At 38.3% G+C, this 11,322-nt stretch overlaps 1 protein-coding gene across 1 annotated transcript; it reads right to left on the bottom strand.

The window, feature by feature from the left end:
- Nucleotides 1-272: 272 nt before the first annotated feature.
- Nucleotides 273-10,960, bottom strand: fscn2a (fascin actin-bundling protein 2a, retinal). The gene is made up of 5 exons (XM_012876911.3): nucleotides 9,744-10,960; nucleotides 5,925-6,081; nucleotides 5,566-5,687; nucleotides 5,287-5,454; nucleotides 273-2,392 (listed from the first exon to the last, which is right to left on the bottom strand). The coding sequence occupies exons 1-5, from the start codon at nucleotides 10,564-10,566 to the stop codon at nucleotides 2,187-2,189; spliced, it is 1,476 nt and encodes a 491-aa protein (XP_012732365.1). The 5' UTR covers nucleotides 10,567-10,960; the 3' UTR covers nucleotides 273-2,186.
- Between the last annotated feature and the right edge of the window lie 362 nt (nucleotides 10,961-11,322).

The following is an 11,322-nucleotide window of genomic DNA, read 5'->3' as shown; positions in this document are numbered from 1 at the left end:
AATGGATATAAACATGTTTTTGCTGCCTTGAATTGCACAATTACACAATTAGTAAATAAAGTTCACCTGTCTGTAATCTAATCAAACCAAGGAACTCATCAAAAGTTTAAAGCAAAGTTTGGTTGTAAAACATTATCCTGAGATTTGAACATCTCAATGAGCCTGTCTGAAATCATTTTGATTTTGCAAGAGGGAAGGGGTCTAAAATTTGTCATCCAGTGACACCTTGCCAAGCTGGTAGGCAAACCAATAATGTTGTTGAACAACTCAGATATTTTGTAACCAAGTTTTATTGTCAACATTTTGAAAATTATATCAGAAAACAAAGACAATAAAAGAGAAAGTATCCATTAACATATTAAATGCTCTCTAAAACAAGACAATAAGTTTTCGGTCGAGCTAATACAAGGTTGCATGATTAGCCAAGCGATTTAGAGCTTGCTGCCAAAAGTCATGTTTTTTAATTGCAGATTACACACATGAAAAACCACAGTGAATTCAGTTCTATCCTTAGGAGAGTTGACAAATATTTTACATGGTTTTAAGTTGTCCTGTGTGTTCACCATCTAATTCTAGTTTGCTACTTGTAATGTGTTTAGTGCTCAATAATAGGTAATAAGCTCAGTTCATTCTTAGTCAGAACACTAGGCCATTTCTGTCATGGGTCAACGGGAAGCTATTTATCATGTTTTCAAAGGGTGTGCTTGTTTAAAGAGCTGCTGAGAAGATAAGAATGATTGATGTTATTTGGAGGCTCTTGGCTCGGATAGCCCCTCAGTTCTGGGAGCATGGTTATCAAACATTATTAAAGATACATAAAGTATAGTTGTTGTTTTTTTTTAACTCAATATGGCTGGGACCAGTCAATTCTCCCATTTGGTTCTAGGCTACCTAAAAATCTATTTATTTTCAAACTTCCTAGATTTTTAAATTTTATTCCCATTTCAGGCTTAAAATTTTCTCTGATCCTTCCTTAAGCCATTTTGCAGGGTTTTATAAAAAAAATATCTGTCATCATAAACCATTATTTGTACTTATCCTACTACACATCTTTCAACACAAAAGACTGGTACAAAGGGATCTAGAGTGTATTGTGAATTAAGGCAGAACACCAGAGAAGCACTTTCTGAGTTCTCAGCAAGACGTAAAAAGTCATTTAAATGTGCTACTTTGTGGTTTCTTCTTTGTTGCTGATGTATCCGTATGATGTTTCTGGTCCTGCATTGTTTCCCCAAGCGTGCAACATGTTGTTTTTGCAGCATAGTTAGCAATGTGTAGATTTACTTTATGCATACAGCACTGCTGAGGTCTTTAGAGTAATTTTATCATCTCTGCTTCATTCACGATTTATCTCTCTTTCATGTAAGCTGTACATGAGCCATTAAGACAAATCAAAGCACCACTGATGCAGCCATTTGCTGATTTACTCAAACGGTGCTTCAGTAACCAAACGGTTCTACTCAGAGCAATGCAAGTAGGAAAATTGCTTATTATTAATAAATAAAAACAAATAAATATTCACACCTAAAAGTTTAGCTTTTTACATAAATGACAAAAAAACATATATTTTTGTTTATCATATAAAGTGTTTGGTTAACGTTGATAAGAACTGTTCCTCTCTGCCTTAGGTTTGGTCTGTGTTTTTTAAATCCTTTGAAACATCCATTGTTTTGGTTTGTGGAAAGTAGCAGCAATAAATATGATTAAGTTTTTATTTTTGCATTCATGTGTCAGTTTTCTGAACAGCCTAATGATAAATGATATCAAATGGATTGCAATGAAACACTTCTGTCTCTAAAATCAGTGAGCATCAAATGTTGGTACTTTTATACACATATTAAATAAATATAGGCAAAAATAAATAAAATTGGGACAGCCATTGATCTATAACTTAGTTATCAAATTTCACATTTCAACACAGCATGTTTCATTTGATGTTGGCATTTGTTGTCATTCCAAAGAAAAAAAAACCCCATCTACAATTCACGAGAAAAAAGACTCACACACCTTTTCTAAATTATTCACTTCTTTCCCATAAAAAAAACAAACAAACATCAAAAAGCATGGGATTTGATACCTAGTACAAAAATAGGCAGGTTATGATGTCAGTCCATGTCATTTGATTTGGTCAAAGTGGGTTTTGCACCTGAAACACAGGCCCTTTTTTTGGACCGAGTATGAATGGATCAGTATTCCCAAAGAGACGATGCATCAACAGATACACCGTCACACATCAGCGTGCCTCCCTGGTCTCCACGAAGGTACTTGCCATTGGAGCCCTTAATGGCAACGCGTCCATGTTCCGGAAACTCAAGGAAAAAGTCCTCTGCTTTTTCTCCATCAGAGCAGACGAGGCCACTGCTTGAGATGTACCAGAACTTCCCATTCACACCTGTGCAAAGATTAAAAAAATAAGTAAGTAAATTGTCCAATAAATTCTTTAATTATAAAAGGTAGAAATGATCATGCTAGCATTTTGATAAAGGTTATTTCCACATATTTTCCACGTATTGCCCCTTTATTTCACACCAGAGAAAGTGTTTGCTGCAGTAAAGATCAATATTACCCTCACTTGACGATAGTGCATAATTTTAGTGCTAGTCCTGGTAGAAACAGAAAAAACATCACACATTTATGTTTATGTTTACACAAATCCCTTTCCAGGGACCTCGCCAGAGCATTTCAGTATAACGGGCCGTCAAACTGAAAGTGGTCAATATTACACTAAAATTATACAGTTACACTAATTTTGAGTTTAATGAACAATCAGCATATAGATTGCATCCCATAGTGGTTGTGGAGACTGTGACACCCAAGATGCTCCTCCTTTTATCTGTGTGGTGATAAAATAAAGTGCAGTAGTCATCTATCCATGTTTGACATATTTCAATTGTTTTTGTAAACGTCCGCTGCTGGGATGGTGGATATTGGGTGAGTTGTAGCTTTTTTGTCGCTATTTCTTTATTTATGGAGACCAAAACTTATGTAACTTCCTTGAATGGCATGTGCTCTTGTCTATTCGAGTTTGCCCTGCAATTGGTGGGTTGCCGGTTCAATCCCCAGCTCCAACTGTCTCAGTCGTTGTGTCCTTGGTGCAAGACACTTCACCCGCATTGCCTTCTGATGGTGGTCAGAGGGCCCGGTGACACCGCTTTATAGCAGCCTGCCCCAGGGCAGCTGTAGCTACTAACATAGCTCACCACCATCAGGGTGTGAATGACTGATTGTAGTGTGTAGTGCTTTGGGGTTGTCAGACTAGAATGACTTAGAGAGATAGGCCTTTTGTCACTTCATGTTATTACACCAAGGAGAGATTACAAATTCTTAGCAGTTAAATATGAGTTCCCATGGGCTCTGATAATCTTTGAAAACTACATTTTAAATTATAAAACAGAATACATTAGTTCCATTTATTTTAAATGAATATTTAAATCCAATGAGTGCAGCACCAGTGACTTATGAAATAATAATAACAATAAAAGTTTACCATAGCATGAAGTTTTTTTTCCCCCCACAAAATAATTAGATGGAATCAACGTTACTGTCACATTCTTCAGGTATGTGGGTTTTTGGGTACCACTTATGTTTCTCTTTTCTCCATGTTCCTGTTTTTTTCCCCTTGGTTTGATAGTTTCTTTGTGTCTTAGTTCAGTTGTATTCATATTAATTGGTCTCCATCAGCTTCTCTGCCTTCATTCTGCCTCAGAGGCTCCACATTTTCTTTAATAAGCTCTTTTAGTTCTTTTGTCATTTATCACCCTTTGCCTCTGTACAAGTTTTTTTTTTCCTTCACTTGATTCTCCTGTTATCATGTCTGTTAATGCCTGTTAGTCTACCCTTTAGGCCCACCTGGCCCTAAGCTATCTTCACACAACCCCAAGAGCCATAAGGCACCAGCATGGTACCCACCACACCATGAAGTGGTCCAAGCCACCACACATTTAACACCCAACCAAAGGGTTTATGTGAAATGTTACAATTAAAGCAGGCGCATATGTCTAAAGCATCACCTAACTTCCTTCTTCCCGCAAAGTGCCCTGCTTCCGTTGGGATACAGTAAGTGTTAACAATTTGAATGATTTGTGGAGAGAATTGCATGAAGTTAAGCAGTAAAAAAAAAACTTAACCCATAAATTGTCCAAAAATAACTGCAAAGATGCTAATTAACAGGAAAAAAAACATGTAAGCTCATGCTGCTTTAATAGGACTCAGGATGTTGAGCTGCGGACAAGAACTCTACATAAAAGGCACCTTATCGTCAGTAAGTCTGAACAACATATACTCTGTAATATTTTACTCTGTAAAAGCAAAATGTCTGGCAATTTTCTTGGGCTATGGAGAATAGACATTGGGCATTTTTTGCCATGTTTTAAAGCAATTTCCAAGCAAATCATGGTCCTCCAATCAAAAAGATGAAATATCAAGATGCCTCTACTTTCAGGAGTTGATGGTCTATAGAATTTCAGGAAATAACAAAATTCAAATCTCAGAAGATGGAAAACAAAATACAACAATGACCTCCAAGTCTCTAGGGCACCCATTTTAAAAGTTAAAGTTTGTGAGAGTACACTCAATAAGGGGTTATTTGGAAGGGTTGGCAGAATGACATTTCTTCTGTTACAACAGAACTTGGCAGCATAGGTCATGTTTGCAAAGTGTGCTGCTGGACAAGATTTAAGACATCTGCATTGATCTTTGGAAAGCTGAGATGTCAGGGTTAAAGAAAACTAAACACAGCAAATGGACATAAACACTTCATGCATTAGAGCATTTTAAAGAGTAAAATTTGGGGCTTTTTCTATTCCTAAAAGACCTAGGCACCTTATATCCACACCATATTGCATAAACAACTCTACATAAGGTATTTTAGACTTAAATGTCAAAGAGTTTATCAGACTATTGAAACTTGGCCCAAACTGGGTCAAGCAGCAGGGAAATTATCCCACGCACTGCAGCAAATCTGTAACAGATGGGTTGAAAAAGCAAGGGGATTAAAGACCCTATCAAAATCCATACTTCAGCCTAAATGAAAGGCTGTGGTGGGACTTTTAAAAATTTGAATGGGGGGAAAACACCAATAAAACCTAATGAAGTAAAGAGAAAATAAATAAATGGTGGATATATTTCTCCTAATGATGCATAAGTCTGATTTGCTCATAAAAAATGTCATCTTCCAAGTAATTGACTTCTGCAGTTTGGTCATTCCATCTTTAACTTTTGCAGTTTGGCTGTAATTTTGCTGGCAAAAGTAATCACATTTCTACTTAATGAGAAGTAAACACTAACTTTTAATGTGATAGGCGCCGTTATCAAAGAGCAACGAGAAGATGTCGTAGACCGATCGATTGGCGTCGAGGGTGTTGGAGTTCTTGTGGTGACACACAAAGCCATTCTCTCCGCGAAGGATCAGCATTGGACGGTTGATGAGTTTCATCAGAAGTAATTCATCATCACCTGCAACGAATGGTACATTTTGTTCCTCTTGTGCACGTTGACTGCCTGTGGTGAGCATTTTACAGACAAACACTATATAAAATCTCAAGTGAATAGCCTAAAAGCACTTACCCACTGTATCGCTGACCGCTGAGAGCTGCCCGTTTTTCTTTGTGCACACATACTTTCCATTACTGGCCTTGAGGGCTACCCTGTGTCCTCGCCACTCAACGTCAAACATTGTGTTGACCTCTCTGGAAGGAAAAAGGGTGGACGGGCCAGGGGAAAAGCACAAGTGATATTGATGGAAAATGTGTAAAAGAAACATTAAGTTAAATAGGGTGTTATATAACTTAAGCATAAAGCCTTGTATTTGTTCAAATTGGGTTGGGAAGCACTAGTGCTACAAGTGGTCAGTGGTGCAGCACCATTCTCCAACAGTTAAACGCTCATTAGATAGCTTCCTTTTCAATGGTTTAATGTCTACTTACACCTCTGTGGCAGTGGACTGGATCTCTCCGTGAGTCACTAGAGTCCAGTAGGACCCTCCATTGGTCCTGAACATTGGCTTTTTGCTCTCCTTATCGATCTCCATCTGGAAAGTCTCCATGTCAGTCTCCACATCCTGATTGGCTGAAATACTCAATCCTGAAAACAAAGGTGTATTTATTTTTTTTTACTTAGGAGAAGGATTACAAGCGCAGCATCATTCTGGATGCATTTTGTATCTCATCCTAATTTCCAGCAGATACTTTAGTAAAAATATAAGCCATATTTACTACAATATCCAAAACTGTCCTATTGCTACAGCTCATACAGATTTGTTATTTACACTTGTTAAATGTTTTGAGATGATGGGGCTCATATTTTTAATCTTCTTAAATAATTTAAACATGGTAAGCATTGTTTTCCATGAAGATTACTTTTAGTTTGCAGTGGCCTTTCAAGGTCCATGAGGTTGGTCCACATGCCCTATGATATATCTTCTGTCCAAGTAAATTATCCAGTCGAGTTTCAACTAAACGTTCGACAATGAATCAAAAAAGTGCATAAAGAATTTGTTTAAAATAGCACAGTTTAACTGTTGGAAGGAAAATATTAAGACAAGATTAAAGAATCTGGTGCAGAAGAATACCATTTTAGCAAATAAGATTTTATTGGGAATCAGTCTGTTTAAAAATATGTTGAAAAAGATAGGAAATGTTAAGAAATATGGCATGTGAAGGTCCTGAAGTAGCCCGAAGAGATATTTCAAAATCATGATTCTGGCATCATGCCAGAGACCTATTTGGACCTCATCCTTCTGGAAGGCGCTATCAAGTAATTAAATGTGGGACATCACACCACAATAAAAGCTTCTTTCCTCAAGTTGTGATGATTTTAAACAATAAGACTATACGATGACTGTTAAAAGCACTTTTGGCTTTATGTTTTATTTTATTTATTTAGGTTTTAGTATAAGTTTTAATTTTTTCCTTTTATGTGCTCCTTCCACCATGTTAGATTGAATTTTCATCCCTTTGTCTGTGTAAATCTCAAATAGTGCACTTGAGCTACTTGCATCTGTTTTCCAATATGATTTTTATACTGGAAATGGCAAATAAACTGAATCTGAATGTGGTGGGGGGGTGGCGTCATGCTGTAGGGATACTTCTTTTTTTTTAGCAGGGACAGTAAAGCAGGTCAGAGCGGATGGGAAGATGTTTTGTTCTGGACCTTAATTTATATTCAGACCTTTCCTCCCCCAGTATGTCTCGCAATGCCCATGGCTGTATGCTAGCATTTAATTTAATTTATTACATAAGTACATAAACTGTGAAATAATTAACTTTATTGGAAAAAAAGATTATACATTAACCCCTCCCAGGTACACCCACTGGTTGAATCTTCTCATCTTTCTTCTCAACTTTTACCTCCATGTTTGTCCTTCAAAAACAGCTGGGAGATCCAAGCTTGTCCAGTTTATACAGAAAGTCTTCCTAAATTCCAGTAAAAAGTAAAACCTTTTTTTTTAGATCCCCCTCTTAATTTTTAGTGGTCTGTGATAGTATAAGCTTCTTCTATAGTCCTTTGTTAAAAAAAAATAAAAAAATCTCACAGGTCAATTATGTGCAGTTTGGTGACATCTAGTGGTTTAAATTGCTAGTTATGAGCTTCACCTTGAATATTTGGATATGAGAGACTCATGTCTAGAAGGAGGTAATTTCATAATTGTACACAGTCTAATGTTGTTTCCTATTAGTTTACATTTATGCAAAAATATAAGACGTTACACGCGATAAGTAGGGACTTTTATGCCTTCTTGATAGAAGAGTTCATAAGGAGAAATCTTATTTGTGTTAAAATAAAAAAGACGGACTAGGTTAATTTTGGAAAGCAGATTGTTTTGTTTCCCTTTGTGATCTTTGGGTGTTTTTGCCTCTTTTTTTTTCTTTTTTTGCAATCATAAAATTATATATTAAGACTACTTCCAATTTCAAATTGTAGACAGAATTATTGGGAAGTGGTTATTAACCAATTGCAAGCCATCCATTACCTTTGCCTTGTTTTCTGAAATATAGCTCTTCCACAAATTTCATGAAATCAATTTAGAATCTGTTTTGCATGCAAAAGCAATGGTGCACAAAAACGAAAACAAATTTGCACCCATCTTACCATTCACTTACTCAAATGCTCTACTTGCAACCAATTTATTGTTGCCTACCTAATCTACATGTAGATACTCTGGCTGCTGGGGTGTGTCAGGTTTTGTGAATGCAGACACATAGCCTGTAACTGAACTGTGTCTGCCTCTGGTATAAATTAGGTGCCACAGAAATATCCTTCAACCTTTCTCTTAATCCCGTTACAACGCTAATCCCCCTCAGTCTTCCCCTCCGCCCCTTCCTGTTCAGTCGCATGCTGTAATTCCCTGAGTGGCGAAATGCAAATCTGCACTGTAGGGCCTACTAAGCAGCTTTCAGTACCTTGTGCCTTACAAAACACGGAACTGCAACAAGGCCAGTTGAAAATTAAAGATTCTTGTCCTGTTTAATGAAGACTTAGTGGCAGTTTGCTGAACTGTTACCCTGTTAGTTCTGTTTTTTGTTTGTTTTTTGTTTGTTTTTTTGGCATAATTTTATTCAGAAGCATAATAATGCCGGTGCAAGACGAATTGTCTACAAATTCCCTTCGGTGCATTTGTATTATTGGGCAAGTTTGCAAATCCAAAAGTGAAACTGTTTCTTGTAACATCCATAAAGGTTGAAGTTTTAATTGAATCCCAAAGGCTTGAAAGCTGCAACAGAAAAAAATACAGTTGTTGCCTTTTCTTTTCACATTAGAAAAAGTAGACCACTTTGTGCAGGGTAGAAACCCAATCAGGTTCTATGCCCAGTAACACCTAGATCATATTGTAATCACTGTTTTTTGACACAACAGCAGTCTTTAAGTTATTAAGTTCAATAACTTTACATGGCGTGCCTTGAGACGACATGTGAATTGGCACTATGTACCGTAAATAAACTGAACTGAATTGGTTTTAAAGAAGCGTGTGACTTCAAGGCTCAGAGCCTATGGTAGTAAGTGACACCCCTGCTGCTCAGATCAGTCTTTGAGTCGTTTGCACACCGCTTAATCTTCAAGGGACACACAGTGAAAATGACAAAGCCCATTACCACAGTGACCTCTACAATATGGCTACCAACACTCTGGATCCAACACATACAAAATACTAAGTTAGCTTTGTGCTAGCAAACGAAGTTGCTTTGGCGTTTGACAGCTGCAATTACAAAGGATCTTTTAGCTAACTGAGCATAAAACTGTACTCAATAAGACACTTGAACTTGCTTAATATAGGGGTCAACAAATAGGCTACATTTGTGCAACAGCAGAAATAAACCAGAACATATTAACGCTTTGAAAACGGTTTACATAATTTCACAAAGTTTGAGCTAGCCAATCTTTCTTGATCATCTAAGAATTTCAAAACACTATTCTTGGATTATTTTTGTACAACAGGCAGTATTTTTTAACTGTGCCTGGACAATTACAGCAATAGCCATGTTGGAATTATCTTCCACATTATTATTATTATTATTATTACAAACAAACATTTAACTTTTAACTTATTATCATTTTCACTGTCGACTAATCGACTCATTCCTTGTCAAACTTAATTTTTCTAACTTTTCTAAATTTGCCACCATTGAGTTGAGTTTAATTTCTGGTTCTGCATGATTTATTACTGAGACATCTAGCATTACATAAAATTTAGTCATGGCTCAATGAAAGCAACAGGTTTTTCTTGACTTCGTTCAGTAGTTGATTACCTTGCTTGACGGAAACAAATCTTTTATTAGCAGCCTGAAAGACGACTTGTGGATGACTCTCCTCCAAATCAAAGAGCTCATCTTTTCCGGGCTTCGAGCATCGGCCAGAGCGCAGGGTTCCTGTGGGGCCCACCGGCGCAAGATATTTCCCATCGCAGTCCTTAAAGGCCAGCTTCCCGGACTTCAGTTCTAGCGTGAAGCTGGTTGTGTTAGAGTTCTCCTTCACAAGTTTGCCGTCATTGCTGAGAAAGCGGCTATCGCAGGTCTTCAGACTGTATTTTCCATCCAAGTATACCAAAGTAACCAGGGAGTCCACCCCCCAGGGGATATTGCTATCTACTGAGATCTCTCCATCAGAGGCAGACAGATGGGCATAACGCTTCCGTGCCACACTGAGCAGGCTCGCCTGTGGGTGTAAAGCCAGATGAACAGCCCATAGCTCTTGTTCCCCAATGGCTTGGGCAAAGCACGATAGATAGTCCGCTGACCCTCCAAAGTAACGTTGGTAAGGTTCTGATTGCAGTGCCCAGCGACCATCAGACTGGGGCACAACAAGGAAACGACACTCGGGGTCAGGCTTCTCTGCCCCGCATATGATCTTTCCAGCTTTGTCCGAAGCAAGGTAGCGTCCTAAGTGGCTTCGGAGGAACACAACCTGACCATCTTGCTCATCCTGTTCTAAAGTCCAAATTTGTTTCTTCTTCAGGCTGATGCCAGAGGCGTTCACCTTGAAGCCAAATGCTTCAGCGGTCAGGTAGCGGTTCTCATGGTTAATTAGACCAAACTGCAGCTTTAGAGCCTTGTTAATCCCGTTGGTGGGCATGCTTCGACAGGCCACACGTTAACAGCGCAAGCAGAGAGCTTTACGACAAACACGAGAAATGTCGACGAATGAACGTAGTCATGAGACTGAAAATCAAAGTGCTTGATTTCTTCCTTCTTCTGTTTCTCGGGCTGTGCAGTAACTCCACTTTTCTCCCTCTGAAGACTTAATCAGAAGTCCTTCCTTTTCAAGTCACTTTCTCCGTTTTCCCCTGAGAGCTTGCTCGGGTACTTGCTCTCAGTTCCTTAATGAGTTAGGATTAAAATCAGCAGGACACAGAACCTCAATCCAACAAGCTGCTGACGTCACATTCCAGTGCACCAACCAACGACCTCCCGTCTCACTCTCCTTCACTATGCAAACGGTACAGCTTCCTTCTGTCCCTACTTTTACATCTTTCCCTGTTTGTCACCTCTTTGGTTTTTCCTTCCACTCCTCCCCCTCTTTTAGCTGTCTGACACACTCATTGTTCAACTGGTATTCAGTGGAGTCTTGCCAATAGTGAGGTCGACATCCTAGCGGCCAGGCTATCCAGAGCAAGGATAATCCTCGCTTTGATCTGCTGGTGCACCGCAGTTTTAATGGAAAATGTCTCCTGAGCAAAGGTGCTTGTTCTTGCACCCTACATGATTTTCATTTTTCAACATACTCTTCTGTTTACATCGGGGGAAAAGCTGCCAGTTTGAACACATTTAGAGACACATTCTACATGTATATTCTTTCATCTGTGTCTAAGAGCTTGTGTAGAGATTAAAA

Source organism: Fundulus heteroclitus, chromosome 16, assembly GCF_011125445.2.
Source record: "Fundulus heteroclitus isolate FHET01 chromosome 16, MU-UCD_Fhet_4.1, whole genome shotgun sequence".
In the NCBI taxonomy this organism is placed as follows: domain Eukaryota; kingdom Metazoa; phylum Chordata; class Actinopteri; order Cyprinodontiformes; family Fundulidae; genus Fundulus; species Fundulus heteroclitus.
This window is presented reverse-complemented; position numbering and strand designations above follow the sequence as displayed.

Bases quoted from the DNA above. Each gene is read 5' to 3' on its own strand.
- fscn2a (XM_012876911.3), bottom strand. From the start codon at position 10,566: ATGCCCACCAACGGGATTAACAAGGCTCTAAAGCTGCAGTTTGGTCTA. The intron at 5,455-5,565 runs GTAAGTGCTTTT...CATTCGTTGCAG, and splicing joins AGCGGTCAGCGATACAGTGG to GTGATGATGAATTACTTCTG. The intron at 2,393-5,286 runs GTTAGTGTTTAC...ATCTTTGCACAG, and splicing joins CGGCGCCTATCACATTAAAA to GTGTGAATGGGAAGTTCTGG.